Source organism: Aquarana catesbeiana, linkage group LG05 (genome assembly GCF_042186555.1).
Source record: "Aquarana catesbeiana isolate 2022-GZ linkage group LG05, ASM4218655v1, whole genome shotgun sequence".
Classification (NCBI taxonomy): domain Eukaryota; kingdom Metazoa; phylum Chordata; class Amphibia; order Anura; family Ranidae; genus Aquarana; species Aquarana catesbeiana.
This window is the reverse complement of record NC_133328.1, coordinates 228096289-228114357: the sequence shown is the minus strand read 5'-3', so window position 1 is coordinate 228114357 and position 18069 is coordinate 228096289. Positions and strand designations below refer to the sequence as shown.

The window sequence follows — 18069 nt, the reverse complement described above, 5'->3', positions numbered from 1 at the left end:
AGGTAAGTCTGTCATAATGTACTAATAGGCAGTGCATACTAGTTTATTATGGCTTAAACCTGCCAGGGGACCCATTTGTTGAAGAAAACATTATAGACATTACTACTGATTTAAAAAGCTACTTATTGGAAGTGGCAAAACATAATTACAAATGCAAGCCATTATTCTTAATCAACAAGTAAGTCCACCCAAATACATTATTATAGTTATAGCTGAATTCCAAGAATTTGGTTCCTTTGTAAAAAAAAAAACAAAGGCACACTATGAGTTAAAGAGGAGTTCCCATTTAAAAAAAAAAAAAAAATTAAAAGTCAGCAGCTACAAATACTGCAGCTGCTGACTTTTAATTGGACACTTACCTGTCCCAGGGTCCAGCGATGCAGGGGATCGAAGCCCCGCTCATCTCCCCCTCCGTTCGGCGGTGCCGGCATTGCAACTGTGGGCGCCGAGCTGTGGCTTCACAGCCGGGCACCCACTGCGCATGCGCGAGCGGCGCCGAGTGCCGCGATTGGCCGCTCAGTCATCTGGGACCTGTAATGGGTCCCAGATGATTGACAAGAGGGAGGGAGCAGAGCTGAGCCCTTCCTGTGCCGAGGGGAAGTGATGTCACCAGCCCAGGCACTGAAAGAGGCAGACTATGAGGGACCCCCTAGCAACAGGCATTTAGAGGTGAGTAAAAAAAAAAAAAAAATGTTTTTTTTTATTTTTTTTTAGGCACATTCATGTATTTTTTTTTTTGGGGTGGAACACCACTTTAAGTCCAGTGAGGTGCATGACACCTCCTGGGCTTAGCTCTATTACAGTACTTCCAGGAGATGGCTATTGCTGTAGTTCTGGGAGCCCAACACGGAGTGTGCAGTTGCATGCCGTTGCTATGCCTGCCCCTCCCTTCCTCCTGCTCATTCACAGAAGCCTTGGCATTATTCACAAAATACGGTGTAAAAAATATTATTGATCCCTGTTAGGTCTTTCTTCTTTTTTGTAACAATTTTAATGTTATGTCATCTTTTTTAAGATAAGGCCAATGTCACTGGCCATTTTTAGCTAATGTTATTATTAAAAGCTACTTTTATACAGATTTTCTATGCTTATATGTCTGCATTTTAAACCACAAAAGGTTTAAAATAATTTCTAATTCACAAAATACCAAAGCTTTTCTGAATGGGCAAGCAGAGTGGAGGGACGGGCATAGCTACTATGTGTCAGATCCTGGAGAGGGACTCAAAACCTGTCAAATGTAAATAATAGAGATAACCCAAGAAGATATCATGCACCTCTTTGGACTTAACTCATATTGTGCCTTCACTTTTTATAAAGTGGCTGAATTTCTGGAATTCAGCTTTATGGCATTTCCTGACAGGCTAAATTACCCCCTGATATACAGTATATGCCTTCGTGAATTATCCCCAGTGCAATTGGTTCTATCTAACTTGACTGTAATGGATAATTGACCCTTTAATCTATATATATTACAGACCTTAGGTACAAAATAAGCATGGTATCATTTTCTACAACTGTGTTACCTGCTGCTTGTTAAGAGGATGCACATGTTCCCTGCAGGTCCGTTAAGTACAATAATCATGGTACTGATGGGGAAGTTAGGAATAAGAAGACAGCCGCAGACAGCATGCACTATGTGTAGTCTGCATCTGAGGTCTGTACAATGTTGTCTTTTTGTAATTAGGATGGAGGGAGACCATAATGAAAAGTTAGATAAGAGGCATAGTTATTTAAATACAGAAGAAGTAGACTCAATGATCCAACTTTATTTTCCACATTTTAAAGAGGACCTACACTATATTGTCAAAAGTATTGGGACACCTGCCTTTACACGCACATGAACTTTGACTTCATCCCAGTCTTAGTCGGTAGGGTTCAATATTGAGTTGGCCCACCCTTTGCAGCTTTATCAGCTTCAACTCTTCTGGTTTAGGAGTGTCTAATTGGAACATTTGACCATTCTTCCAGAAGCGCATTTGTGAGGTCAGGCACTGATGTTGAACAAGAAGGCCTGGCTCGCAGTCTCCACTCTAAATCATCTAAAAGGTGTTCTGTCGGGTTGAGGTCAGGACTCTGTGCAGGCCAGTCAACTTCCTTCACCCCAAACTCACTCATCCATTTTTTTATGGGCCTTGCTTTGTGCACTGGTTCAAATCATTTGGTGCATGAGGGACTATGGTATGGGGTTGTTTTTCAGGGATTGGGCTTGGCCCCTTAGTTCCAGTGAAGAGAACTTTTAGGGTGTCAGAATACCAAGACATTTTGGAGAATTTCATGCTTCCAACTTTGTGGGAACAGCTTGGGGATGGCCCCTACCTGTTTCAACGTGACTGCGCACTGGTGCACGAAGTAAGGTCCATAAAGACATGTATGAGCAAGTTTGGGGTGGAGGAACTTGACTGGCCTGACATGTAGGTTCACTGTCTGATCTTCTCCCCAGGACTAACATACAATAGCACATTCCACCATGTGAAGGTGGCTATCTTGGATAGAAAAGCAGACATCTGCTTTTTTCAGACCTCCCCCTTGGTGACTGATGAACTGATGACTGGTGGAAGTGGAAAAATAGATCCACAGAATGAATTAATAAAGAAGAGGGAGATTCTTTCACTACTGGTTCTCAGGTGCTGCTTTCTCTCCAGCACTCTCTCAGAAAAACAAAGATGAGCACATTATTAACATCACCAACTTACACTATGGTGTTCACAAAAGTGCTCCAAAATCTGGTGAGAATAGCACTTATCAGTGGCAGGGGTTGGTGAGATATACCTTAGGCAATGTGCAGAGAGCATTAGAAGTTTTCAGGAGGGATTCAAGCAAAAGGTGGATTGTTCAATGTACTACATAGTCACAATTAAATGAACACTCTCATGAGAGATTAGTGAAGGTTGCAGTTACTAAACTCTCCTTGAAGAATACTGATGCCCTGGCTAATGTTCTGAGGCTTTGACTTCAGTGCTGTCTATGTCGCTGACCTTTAACAAATATAAGTATCATCCTAAATGCTTACCTTACCCTTTGGTTGTACCTGCTGTTGCTGCCAGCTCATGTTGATCTTGCTAACTGTTATAAAGAAAAGTCGTTTTGCCATTTCTCTGACACTCATTTACAGCATGCTTGTTATGGGAATGTGACTAAAACAGACCAAAATCAGATACAGCCAATCATCTAGCCTTTTCAGGATGCCTGCAGTGGCAGTCCTTATACTTCCTGTGGGACAGAGCAACTTTAACCTTTCCATATATTCCCTAGGAGTAAAGATTAAAAAATAAATAACTGTGGGCCAGGTTTAAAGTCCATTATGTTGGACTGGCCAGTGGTGATAGGTCCAGTGGTGTCGCAAGTCAGGTGAAGTGAGTGAAACTGCTTTTTGTTGGCTTATTGTAGGAGAGACATTTAAGCCATACACTCCCTTAGATGCTAATATCAACAGTTCAACAGGTCAAAGGAGATCACAGTACAGTGGGTCTATCGGTTATTTTACTATGTTAGTCATTAAAAAAATGGTGCCATGCAGTGCCTGCAGTGCTGGTACCAATCTTCTAGAGGCTAAACACATGCCACCCAGAGCTACCAGTGGATATGTATTATTTATTTATTTGTTACAGGTATTTATTTAGTGTCAACAATTAATGCAGCACTTTACATATGTTGTGAATTCAGATCAGTCCCTGTCCTCAAGATGATTACAATCTAAGGTCCCCACCTCACATGCATACACATACTACATACTAGGGCCTTTTTTGACAGGAGTCAGTTAGCCTAGTAGCATGTCCTTGGAGTGTTGGATGGAAGCTAGAGTACCTGGAGGAAACTCAGAGAAGCACAGAAAGAGCATGCAGACTTCATGCAGGTGGTAGTGATACAGTACAAAATAATTTTTGACTTGCAGTATGACGGGTATAAGAAGCGAGTGAGTGATATAGCTTGCCAACACCTTGAGCACATTTCTGCTTCTCTGTCTTTAGTTCTAAAATTGTGGGCACTGTATATGATGTTACTGGGGCAGTGTGCAATGGATCCTTCCACTGGGTTTCTTGATGATGATTAGAGACAATAGTTAGTTGATTCAATAAAATTATAGAAAATCATATTTTCCCAAATTTTTCCATAAAATAATGATGACCTGATTGGTTGCTACTGACAACAACTCCTGTTTTATCTTCTCAGTTTCTATGCATTTCAGATGGCACATGGTTGCCCAGCAAATCCCAAAAACAAATATATGCTTTTGTAAATAGTTCTTTATCTAAACTTGTGACCCTGGATTGTTTGACTGCACTTGCTTTGTCTATGAAGAGGAAAGGGAACCGATACAGCTACTGTGCCCTAAAAATTCAATTTGCAACTGGCTGAAAAAAGGTCAGTAGACAGCTTCTCCAAAACAGCCAGGAGTATCTTCTGCTGTCTTCTTCTACCCAAAGACTTGTCAAGTGCCAAAATCAGGAAGAATAGGTAATGATCATTTCATAACTACAAGTACATTTCATTTTCAAATGCATACTTTTCAAAAATATTGAACTGAGATAATATGATATATTCCGGTTACATAAAGATATGTACCCGGGGAAGGGAAAATAAATCTTCCCATAAATAGGAGGGCCATAAAATGATTCATATGCATATACTGTTTGACCTCTAGCCAAACATGAATACTTTTTAAAAAAGGTCAGTGCGACCAAAAGTAATATTTTCGTGATAATGGAGCCTGCTGGGCTGAGTTACTGGCTTCTTATATCTCTTGGAGTCTCCAGTGGAAAGATCTTTCTGCGTGGCTCTGTTCTCCATTTTAGAGTTGCAGTTGTTCCCTGCTACCTTAAAGGGGCTGTAAAGGCAGAAGGTTTTTTATCTTAATGCATTCTATGCAATAAGATAAAAAGCCTTCTGTGTGCAGCAGCCCCCCTAATACTTACCTGAGGTCCCTCTCTGTCCAGCGATGCCCACGAGTGTCTCAGCTGTCTGATATTCTCCCAGCTGATTGGCTGAAACAAAGCAGCGGCGCCATTGGCTGTCACTGCTGTCAATCAAAGTAAGCTAGCCAATCAGGGCAGAGAGGGGGTGGGGCCAGGTTAGGGCTCTGTGTCTGAATGGACACAGGGAGTTGTGACTCGGCTCGGGTGACCCCATAGCAATCTGCTTTCTGTGGGGGCATTCAACAGGAGGGAGGGGCCATGATCACAGAAGAGGGACATGAGAAGAGGAGGATCAGGGCTGCAACAGAGCAGGTAAGTATAACATGTTTGTTATTTTTATTGGAGAAAAACCAAGACTTTACAATCGCTTTTAGATATTCCAACTGCCACCATTACACTCAATATGATATCAATTATAAAGTGTATTTAATTAAACCTAAAAATAAAGATACAGCAAGACTAGAGGACCCCCACATAATGGCTAAGGCAGAGGTCAGGGATCTCACTGCCACAGTCCCAGAAAGATATAAGAAATGGTGAAGTGTTGTAACCTTCCTGCTTCAGCCAAAGAGATGAAATATCAGTTTTAGTTGGACTGGCTCTTTAAAAAAAAACTGAAGCATTATATAAAAACATTATTTATCATAATTGTGAAAAAAATAGTTATGTGATCTCTTTAATAAGTTTGGTAAGATCACATGTCCTAAATGTCAAAGACTTGTTAAGATAAGTATCATGGTTTCTTTCATTTCAGTCCTTCATATAGCTCTGCATATATAGCTCGCCAGTAAAGCCTGTACATGTAGTCTCGCTATTTTTGGGAAATGTTGCACTTGCAAGAGACAATAGAACAGCACAGCCCACATTAACCTCATTTAGCACACACATCTCTGCCTGTTCTGAAACTAATATCTGATGGTAAGAAGTGTTGCAGTTGTGAAATGAGAAGAACAAAGTGAGATATATTTAACGGAACAATATCCGGCACTTCCAAAGAACCAAAAGGCACAGAGATGTTATCTCTTTAACTGGCAGATTGTACCTGCTATGCCTCAGCTTAGTGAAGTTACAAGCATAGTCTCTGGAAAACCGATCATACATTGTCACCAGAATTCATTAGAACGAGGAAAGGGAATATTTGCTCAAGGCAGATATGCAAAAATGTGCATTTCTATGCAAGCTTTGCACACACTTCTGATCCTTTACATTGTACAAGTGTAATGTTTCATAGATCATTGTTGTGCGAGTCCTGTTTTCACCATTGATTATTTGACTTTGGGTTAAAGTTAAACATGCAACAAACTTAAAGTGGTATTAAGCCCAAAACCAAAAATGTCATCTACCAATCATTAGATGTTAGGGCTGCATTAGTTCTCTTTTTTCCCTCTGCTTTCACCTGGTGATCCGGCCAGTAACACACCTCCTGTATTATGCCGTGTACACACGGGCAGACTTTTCGGCATCAAAGGTCCGACGTTCCGACGGACTTTCGAACGAACGGACTTGCCTACACACGATCACACCAAAGTCCGACGGATTTGTACGTGATGACGTACGACCGGACTAAAATAAGGAAGTTGATAGCCAGTAGCCAATAGCTGCCCTAGCGTCGAGCAGATTTTTCGACCGGACTCGAGTCCATCGGAAAGATTTGAAATGTGTTCCAAATCTAAAGTCCGTCTGATTTTCAACTGAAAAAGTCAGCTGCAGGTCCGATCAAGCCCACACACGGTCGAATTGTCCGACGGATTCGTCCTGTCGGACAAGTTTGGTTGAAAAGTCCGGACTTTGTTCGGACATTCCGACAACAAAATCCTAGGATTTTTTCCGACGGATGTTGGCTCAAACTTGTCTTGCATACACACGGTCACACAAAGTTGTCGGAAAATCCGATCGTTCTGAACGCGGTGACGTAAAACACGTAAGTCGGGACTATAAACGGGGCAGTGGCCAATAGCTTTCATCTCTTTATTTATTCTGAGCATGCGTGGCACTTTGTCCGTCGGATTTGTGTACTCACGATCGGAATTTCCGTCAACGGATTTTGTTGTCTGAAAATTTTATATCCTGCTCTCAAATTTTGTGTGTCGGAAATTCCTATGGAAAATGTGTGATGGAGCGCACACACGGTCAGAATTTCCGACAACTAGGTCCTATCACACATTTTCCATCAGAAAATCCGACCGTGTGTACGGGGCATTAGAGTGCCTACACTGGATGAAGGCGCAACAGAGACACTTTTGGATAGCAGCATTGTCAGTCTGGAGGGAGAGTAGTGTTAGCTGTAATAGCAGATTTAAAAACACTAAACAAATTAAAGCCAAACTCCAGCTAACACTTTTTAGCTGTTACATCAATAGATTTTTTTTGTTCTTTTGGGATGATGGTTTTAAATAAATAAATAAATAAAAACTAATAATTGTAAGCACCCCTGTCAGTATTAAATGGTTTGTCTCAACTGTCTAACTGCTACATCTGCAGGACATCTTGTTCTGTTGAAAAATAGCTGTCCGTATCATCCAGTGAAAATAAAGGAAAAACAGCCTAAGAAAGAAAATAAATGCAGCCATCACATCTAAGAATTGGTAATCTGTAATATAATAAATGTTTTCTTTTGGGTTTAATACCACTTTAATGCTGACTGCTATCATCCAGTAATGTGCAAGGAAAATGCTTCTTTTTTTTTTTCATTTTCCACGATTGGGTATTCTTTGCAAAATGAATCTCCACCACATTTATTAATCTAAGGGAAAATTTCCTTGGAAATGAAACATCTTTACTAAATCAATCTTATATACTTTAAGGCTGGGTTCACTCTAGTGTGAATTGGAAGTGGGTTTCCTCATATCCAATTCTCATGACAGGAGATTGTGACCGGCTCTCTATGGAGCCTGTTCACACATCTCCTGGGCGGCTGCAGTGCGGATTGCACAGGGGTCCTGTGCATCTTTGGCTCCATTTCAGGGCCAAATTCAGGCAAAAATTTGGCCCTAAAACGGAGAACAAGAACGCAGCGGACCCCTGCTGCGAGATGTGAACCCATCTAATGGAGACAGCTATATTGCCCCCTTGTGTGTGAGGTGAGGAAGGGAGGTGTTTGTAATCCAGATCAGGAGAACAGCCCAGAGTGACAATCCTTCTGCATCACAGATACAGTACAGTTAGTGACCATTGTATCCTTTGGGCAGTGAATATGTTACCGTCAGGATTAACAGGTGAAAATAAAGGGAAAAAGCCTTAATGCAGCTACCACATCTATGGACTGATAATCTGCAATATAATATATTGTATATGCTTTAATGTTGATTTCCAATATCCCTGTGTTCCAGTAATTAGATTGAGAATGTAAGGACCTGCACAGAGGCCCAGTAACTAAGAGCGATAGCAGCTAGTTTGTTAAGAATAAGTGTTTTGACAAGTTTATAAAATGGGGTTAGGCACAGGAAGAATGACCCCATTGTGGTGATACCTATTTATAGTATAGTGAGCAGGCTAAAGGAATGGAGGTAAAACAGGAAATTGCAAAGCTGCAAGCTCCAAAGTGATGTCACTGTCTGGAAATAAGTTACAATATTATTTTATCAAAAGGTATAATTGTATTTGACTTCAACTAGTAAAAGTATCTTAAATAGTATTCCTATTTGCATCCTGTATTTCCCAGTACAACAGGATTAAAGCCGGCCGTAGAAGGGACTGGCTGAGATTCAAACCATGTATGGGCAGGCTGAATGTGCCCAAGTTGATCGATCAATCAATTTGGGTACAACCAGCCTGCCAGATTTTACATGCAATTATCGCTAGCGGCTGTTATAGCGGCTGTGTTCACTGTATATCACTGTGTTCACCCGGTGGGGACGGCTTCCTCTGCCCTCTCCACTGGGAGAACACAATGGCTTGGTGGAAGGTATCCCCCTGTCAACACTGTGGTTGCAGGAAAGAAATGTTCTCTGTCTATGGTCAGCTTTAGTGGTGAAGAAGGGGCAGAACTGTCAGCAAGTCAAGTTTTACTGCCTTGCACACTACTGTCAGTATCACATTAGGAGCTTGCTGACTAAAAGACAGAGCAGATTGATGTCCTCATAAATGTGGTGATTCCCCTTCAGTGTCCATTCAAGCTGTGGTTGGGTTGTTGACTATGACATATAACATAAATCCAATGGTGAAAAATGTAGGTCACCTGTCTGGCTATGCTTTTGGGTAGAGGTTTGTGAATCACTAGTCTAGTGATAAAGAATTGCAAATTGAGAGACAAGACAGTTCACATATGTGTATTTCAACTGTGCATTCAGATGCCTAGAGTTCAGCTAGAGTGATATTTGAACAGACTGAGATAGAAAGAACTACACAGGTGTATTATACTACCAGCACAAAATGAATTTTTTATATGTGTGTTTTGTCTATTTCCATATAGAAGGCCTGTTTCATCTATCTGAAACAGCACTTAAGGCATGCTACAGTGGCCTCACAAGCAATATTATGAAGTATAATAAAGTTGCTTGAGTGATGAATTAGCACTTCTTGTGTGTGGCTGCAGCCTTAAAAAATCAAGCCAATGTGCTTTTTTTTTTTTTTTAAACTATATCAATTTTTCACATTAATACATGCATAAAAGCACTTAGTGCTTACAAGCACTTACAAGTGCTTGCCAACTCTTATGTCATACTTACCTGCTCCGATCCTCTTCTTCTTAGGTCCCTTGCCGGAACTCCTGAATCGCCCCCCTGCCGAGTGGCTGAGTGCTCACTATAGCAAACCATGTGCTATGGGGGAACTCATTCAGGCCTACACCCAAGATTTCTCTGTTTGTCCCTAGAGCATTTATCTTAATGCAGAGAATGCATTAGGGAAAACCTTCAGCATTAACAACCAATTCAACATGTAAAGCACTCTTAAAGAAGGCCTACTTATTCACAGGGATCAGTTCATAGTGTTAATAACAAATATTGTATCTTCCTGTTATTCATTACCATTCAAATTTTCTGCGGATGTCTTATAAAGGTAAAATTAATGGTATCATTGATATAGAGCAAGTTGTTTTACTATTGTTTTCTAAAAATGGCAGAAAGACTTTAACCTTCTTTTTAGGTGTTGTCTTTCTGTATGGTTGACTCCCATGACAGACATGCATGCCACCATCAATATTCCAGGTTATCAAATGAACAATACATTTTGACATTTTCTTCTTGCTTGATAGGAAACCCCCCAAGTCCTACCTTGAGTGACAGCTTGGATGACAATGATGAACCCATGCCTATGCCTGAAGATCTCTCCACCAATGCAGTGTCACAACAAAATGCGAAGAATGAGAAATCACTTGGTAAGAGTCATTATCTTAATTCAGCATTATTAGGAAACTCAAGTAGGGACAATAGTGGTTGCTATAAAACCAGTTGCCAGGTGTAAGACTAATAGGGTGTACACACGGTCGGACTTTGTTCGGACATTCCGACAACAAAATCCTAGGATTTTTTCCGACGGATGTTGGCTCAAACTTGTCTTGCATACACACGGTCACACAAATTTGTTGGAAAATCCGATCGTTCTAAACGCGGTGACGTAAAACACGTACGTCGGGACTATAAACGGGGCAGTGGCCAATAGCTTTCATCTCTTTATTTATTCTGAGCATGCGTGGCACTTTGTCCGTCGGATTTGTGTACACACGATCGGAATTTCCGACAACGGATTTTGTTGTCGGAAAATTTTATCTCCTGCTGTCCAACTTTGTGTGTCGGAAAATCCGATGGAAAATGTCCGATGGAGCCCACACACGGTCGGAATTTCCGACAACACGCTCCGATCGCACATTTTCCATCGGAAAATCCGACCGTGTGTACGGGGCATTAGGTACAGGTGAAACCTCCCTTTCTCCCTTAGTAGTCCTTTCAAACATTGTTACATACAGCATCAATTTCCATAGTATAAAGTACCTTGTAAAGCCTTACCCAACAAAATAACAATATTTTCTGTAGTCATCAAATTTAAGTCCGAATTTGGTGCAGAATGGCATTATTGGTTTGTGCATGAGCTATATGTTTTAGAGTCTTTGTCTTGAGATCTTAGATCATTAAGGTGCATATCTAACAATATGTGGGCCCCAAACCAGTCATTGTATTTGATAGATATGAATTTTAAAAGTTTGATATCTTAAAGGGGTTGTAAACCCTCACGGTTGAGGGGAAAAAACTCTTGTGATGCAACAGCACTCCAGAGCCCCCCTTTTACTTACCTAAGCCCAATCGTTCCTGCGCCAGGGACGAGCACACCCTCTCCAGCCAGTGTCTCGGGTCCTGATTGGATAGATTGATAGCAGCGCAGTCATTGGCTCCCGCTGCTGTAAATCAAATCCAATGACGTGGGAGCCGGAGGGCAGAGCCGAGTCCTGCTGTATGTGTCAATGGACGCAGCATCAGGACACGGGATCGCGCCCACACGAGTGCCCCAAGGGAGAGCGCTCTTCCAATGGGGCACTCTAGAAGAGGAGGAGCCAGGAGTGCCTCTGAGGGACCCCAGAAGAGGAGGATCGGGGCCACTCTGTGCATAACCAACTGCACAGAGGAGGTAAGTATGACATGTTTGGGTTTTTTTTTTAAACTGAACTTTTAGTTATCCTTTAAAGCAGTATTAAACCCAAAACAGATTTTTGGCCAATAAGACACATGTATTAAAGTGTCCCCACCTGGATAAAAGAACACAGGATCACCTTTGGACAGCAGCATTGTCAGTTTGGGGGGAGGGGAGTGTTATATATATTAGCAGATTTATGTATACTAACGAATTAAAGACAAACTCCAGCTCACACTGCAGTTACACAAGCAGTTACAGTAACTAAGGGATTAGAGTGATCAAGACACAGACTCAAACAGTAGGCACCATCATCCCTTAAAATAAACAGAGAAGAGAAACCATATTGGGGAATATGGGACTTTAAGGGTGCTTATTAATACAGATGAATATCACAATATATTTAGTAAAAAAGTATATATTTTTATTACAGAAAAGAAAAACATTTAAAAATGTCACTTCCTTCATACAGTTTTCCACGCAATCATTCTACATGTTTCGCCTTACGGCTTCTTCAGGAAAATGCGTGGACTTTATTTCTAGTAAATAGATACAAAGATAAATCAGCAAGAGAAAAAATTACATATGCAAAACAAGAAAAGAAAATTCCATAAGAACATATTAAAGTACATACATAGATGCATCCGTGTAGATAGCAGAAATTTCCCAACCAGAAGTTCTAGCCCCAATGTTTTGGGGACTCAGAGCAAGATCTACGGTGGGTAACTGATATCAGAGTGAATTTCTGGACACAAATGTTCCCACCTGCAGGAATCTCCCAACTAAGCTGGATCACCCACAGAGAGAGGTATAGATAGGTTGTATATGATTTTAAAACCAATGTTTTCTGTGAATCAATCAAAAATGTTATTGTGACATTTCAATCTTAGTGCATGTCTATATATGTATTTAATTAGGATATTACACCCACGGACTAAGTGGCTTGTGAAGGCAAGTTTCTCCTTTATCACATAAGCAGGAATTCTTAAATGATTGAACCTATAAGGGACCCTATTACAACTATACTGTCTCTCGTATGCCTTAATGTTACCCTACTTTCAGAGACCTGGCTCTGGCCCTACACAGCCTAGATAATCATTGCCGTCAGCTGCATGTTATCCATTTTAAAAGTTTTTTATGTAAGCACATACCCCTTTATTCTGTTGAAGGATGTAATATCCTACATAAATACATATATAGACATGCACTAAAATTGACATGTCACAATAACATTTTTGATTGATTCACAGGAAACATTGGTTTTAAAATCATATACAAGCTATCTATACCTCTCTCTGTGGGTGATCCGGCTTAGTTGGGAGATTCTTGCGGGCGGGACCATTTGTGTCCAAAAATTCGCTCTGATATCAGTTACCCACCGTAGATCTGAGTCCCCAAAACATTGGGGCTAGAACTTCTGGTTGGGAAATTCCTGCTATCTACACGGATGCATCTATGTATGTATTAATATATGTACTTTAATATGTTTTTATGGATTTTTTTCTCTTACTGATTTATCTTTGTATCTATTTACTAGAAATAAAGTCCATGCATTTTCCTGAAGAAGCCGTAAGGCGAAACATGTAGAATGATTGCGTGGAAAACTGTATGAAGGAAGTGACATTTTTTAATGTTTTTCTTTTCTGTATAAAAATATATACTTTTTTTTACTGAATATAGTGTGATCTTCATCTGTATTAATAAGCACCCTTAAAGTCCCATATTCCCCAATATGGTTTCTCTTCTCCAGTTACAGCAACTGTTTTTTTTGGGTTTTTTTTGGGATAAGGGTTTTACATGCACAAATAAAAGCTGATCCTTGTAAGAACCCCGGATGGTGTGTTTAACACTGCTTTAAACATATACAAAGCCTTTAAAAAGTAAGCCAACATTGTATTTATTATCAGATAGTATAGGGCAGGATTCTTATCTCTGTCAGTTTTTACTCTTCTGTCTGGATCCATTGCGGAGTGAAGAAAAACGTCCAAAAGGCACGCAGACATCAATATAAGCATTCGTTTTACTAAAGAAGGGTAATATTAGGGTCATTGTCATTCTTTTTTTACTTTCAAATGTGTTTTATTGAGAAGATAAAAAATCTCACAACCGTGGTAGTTATGTACAATATGAAAAAGTAGAATTATGCATAGACATCAGTCAAAGACTGTTCTGTAAAATTACCATGTGAAAAAACAAACTACACAATATAGGCAATGAAAGAACATCAGAGACCACACTACAAGGCATAATTACACCTACATGAAGCATTTGGTATCAGTACATGATTATAGGCAGGTATCCGGGACAGCCAACCAACGGTCCCAGCATTTATTTTACTTGGTTGGGCACCCTCTATATACATAGATACGTTTCTTACAAGGTGATGAAGAATTGACTTCATAACACCAGGCATGAAGCATGGGAGGGAGTGCCTACATCCACTGGTGTGCAATGAGCTTCCTAATCACGAAAAGCACTTCCTGTAGAAAAAGTGTCTCAAACTTTCATTTTCTGGGTTAGGGAAGAAAACTAACAGGCACCTGGGGTCGACTGTCAGAGGTGAGCCCATCTTATCATGAATGAATTGAACCACTTGCGACCAGTAGACATGTATAGCCGGACAGTCCCACAGTATGTGGAAAAAGGTCCCCCAGGGGTCAGAACATCTGGGACATGTAGGGGAATGAGGGGGCTATATCTTGCAATGCATACTAGGGTCAGGTATGTAGAAAATGTATGTAAAGCTGTGTAAGGCGATTTGATACCTTGGGAGACACCTGTTTATAAGCATCCAGTATTTCATCCCAATTTTTTGAATGATGTCTGTGTACCTTTTAAAAATGATGATATTCCACCTTAAATATAAAGAAATACAATGGTAATTTTTCCAGAGTCAATACACTGTTTAGGTTCAACTCTTATATATTATTAGCTTAAAGAGACTTTGTCACCTTTCCTATTTAGAGCAAAGTGATAGTGTCTCTGTTCAAGTCCCACCCACCGAACCCCAGATACTTACTTTGCCAGTGCTCCTTAGTTGCACTGGTATCTAGGACAGCCAGTACTCAAGTCCCTAGTATTGGCCGGTATAATGAAAATGGTGACATTATTTCCTCAGTCATGTGACAGTGCTCAGAGGCCTAGGTGAGGGAGCGCTATCAAGGTGGGTATATCTAGGATGGGGGAATGTTCTCGACAAAGCCCTGATTGGTCACAGTGACAGTGTCTCTCAATGCAAATGCAGATCTTCATTCAGGGCTTGATTTACCTGTAGGCATAGATGTCCAATGCCTCTGATTTAACCACTGTTGCACCAAGCTTAGGGTTGCTTATGGATCAGCTATGATGTTGTGACAAAGTGGGTTTTCCATTTTTTGGAGGGCAGCCTTTAGTGCTTGAGGATTCTTGCAGCTGCAGGTGATGCCACTAGCAGTTAGCAGGCAACCAAGGACAGCTGTAGAAGAACAAGCTTCAGTATTCACAACCTGTGTGCACATGAATATTCAGGGTTCGCACTGGACAGCTTTATGAGAATGCCCCTCGGGAGGTGGAGGTGAAGCAGAAGGCAAGAAAATAATCCAAAATACTTTTGATGCACTGAGATGATATATAATAATTGTATGCTGTAAACCATATATAACAAAGTAACACTCTGATCTGTAACTGTATATAATAATGTGACACTGTGAGTTGATATGTAATAAGGTGTCACTGTGCTTTCATATGATAATATGGTCATTGTATTCTGATATATAATTATTTGGGCATTCTGAGCTGATATATAATAATGTGGTACTCTGAGCTGGTAAATGATACTGTGGCATTGTTAATCCCCTTCCATTTCCATATGGAAGGGGGTGGGCCAAAACTATAGATTAAGTTGACAGTAATCGTTAACATTAAATATGAACAAAGGTGTGCTGTAATTTTTTTTCTTTTCAAAGTGGTTCTAAAGCCAATACCTGTGCCCCCCCCCCCCTTATCAGCCATATTTAACCACAGGGCACTTACACCCCCTTCCTGCCCAGGCCATTTTTCAACTTTCAACGCTGTCAAACTTTGAATGACAATTGTGCGGTCATGCTACATTGTTCCCAAATGAAATTTTTTTCATTTTCTTCAAACAAATAGAGCTTTCATTTGGTGGTATTTAATTATTGCTGTGTTTTTTATTTTTTACTAATAAAAAAAAAACAAAGACCAAAAAATTAGAAAAAATTTTTTTTACTTAGTTTCTGTCAGTAAGTATTTTTCTCCTTCACTGATGTGCGCTGATGAGGCGGTACTGATAGGCTGAACTGGTGGGCATTGATGAGGTGGCACTTATGGGCACTGCTGAGGAGGCACTAATATGCCACACTTATGGGCACTGATAGGCGGCACTGATGAGCACTGTTAGGTGGCACTGATGGGCACTGTTAAGCAGCACTGGTGGGCACTAATAGGTGGCACTGATGGGCACTCATAGGTGGCACTGATTGACACTGATAGGCGGCACTGGTGGGCACTGATAGGCTGCACGGAAAGGCGGCACTGATGGGCATTGATGCGTGACACTGATGGGCATTGATGGACAGCAGTGATGGGCATTAATGGGCAGCACTGATAGGCTGCACTGATAGCCAGCACTGATTGGCATCACTAATGGGCACTGATTGGTGGCACTTGTGGTCACTGGTGGGCACTGATTGCTGGCACTGGTGGGCAATGGTGGGCACTGATTGGTGACACTGTTGGCACTATAATGTAATCAGGGCACTGATGATCAGTGCCTTGATTACATGTTTTGTTGTCCCCTGAGAGGAGATGTCAGTGTGAGGCGAGGAGCGCTGATTACTGGCATCGCAATGTTTACATGTGACTGGCTGTGATTGGACACAGCCGATCACATGGTTAAAGAACCACGGACATGACTCTTTACAGAGATCGGGGTCGCGCCATGTCCTAGCAAGACGGCGCAGCCGCGATTGCCCCGCTGCGCACCCCCACGGGCGAGCGAGAGTGGCCGTTTTGGGGACGCCGCTATATGACGTTGTCCCAGAACCAGAGCCATCATTTGACGGTGGCCGGGCAGCAACTGGTTGAACACTTACTGGAGTCCTGCCTCAATCCAGCGCTGTCTTTGTCCCTCTTTTCCTGCATTCACGGGAGTCCCTGGGAGCAGCGAGAGCCATAGGCTCCTGCTGCTGTCAGTCAAATCCTGTGAGGAGGGAGCGGTGGGTGTGGCCGAGCCTCGCTGTGTATGTCTATAAATGCACACACCCCGGCTTGGGCGCACTCCCACATGAGTGCCCCGACAGCAATCGGCTTGTTGAGGGGGCACTTGGAGAAAAGAAGGAGCCAAGTGCGCCAGTGAGGGACCCCAGGAGAGGAGATACCATTGCACAAAGCAGGTAACTATAACTTACTTAATAGTTTAATGTAAAAGATAAGCATTACAACTACCCTTAAGTACTTTCTTTTTCGTACTTATAGGCTTATGATACATAAATCTAGCCCTGTCCTCATTAGTATATATATGGATGTATATTTATATATATATATTATATTCTGTTTTAACTGACTACAATTGCTTTGATTGCTTTGTGCTGTGAATATATCACAGCTTTTTTTAAGATGTTTAGGGGGACAGGATATAGCTAGTTGTGAAATGTGCAGGTCATGAAATGAATGTAAACATCTGATTGGTATGTAGCGCTACACCCGCAGAAGCCACTAGTGAATATGGTGAATATTCCATATGGAATATGGTGAATATCTCCAACCCTGTACAGCCAGGCACATGAATTTTCCACTCTCACTAGAGACAAGAAACAGTCCTTGCAGCTTTGTTTTGTTTTTGTTTTTTTAGGGGGATTTAACTTGGACGGGGAAAGGTTGTTATAGGATGCCCACTTGCAGTAAGAACTCTTCAGGGACTCCACTCTGTACATCCGGTATATACACACTTCTCTTCTACCTTCAGCACAGACTTGCTTGTAAAACTACAACTCCCAGGACCAGCTAGCACTGACTGCTCCAACAAAATCTCAGTTAGATCCAAGCGAATGCCCTTTGCAGTCAGGGACCTTTTAGTAGTGCAGCAAAAATAGAGGTCTTTGGTGCTAGCTGCCATTTCCTGTGGCTACTGACCCCAGTACCACCTCTTCAGGCACTGCCAGGCCGCCTGGCTACAGCTGCCCCTTTCATTAGCCCTCCTTGCTAGTTCTGCAGACTGCATCCATCCCAGACTGCTTGCACCCTTCAGGCATGCCTCTCAGTCATCTGACTGTAACACTCACCAGCCCTTCCATGGCCTTTGTACATAAATATTTATGGATATGCCACCTAATTTAGGTAGTTTTTTTATACAGGCAAAAATTACCATGGGGTAAAAAGTATATTCTGATTAATACTGGTGTGGATTTAGCTACTGCCTCGTAGTTATAATATGGCACCTTCATACAGTGCAGTAGCAAGCTTTTTGTGAATGACACAAAAAATGGGAAACCTATGAACAGATACACGTTTTATATTAATAATTTTCCTTATGTCGTGCAAGGCTGAAGCTCTGCGTTTGTTACCTATAGCTGAGTGCATATTGTTGAAGCAG

The 18069-nt window shown here is 41.4% G+C and overlaps 1 protein-coding gene across 10 annotated transcripts in view; it reads left to right on the top strand.

The window, feature by feature from the left end:
* The window catches only part of IKZF1 (IKAROS family zinc finger 1), a 216972-nt gene that overhangs the window by 65739 nt on the left and 133164 nt on the right, over window positions 1–18069 (top strand). For all 10 annotated transcript variants that reach the window (XM_073630608.1, XM_073630614.1, XM_073630609.1 and 7 more), the window contains exon 3: window positions 10108–10230. In XM_073630608.1, the coding sequence (XP_073486709.1) occupies window positions 10108–10230 (123 nt within the window). The remainder of the gene's footprint in view (window positions 1–10107; window positions 10231–18069) is intronic.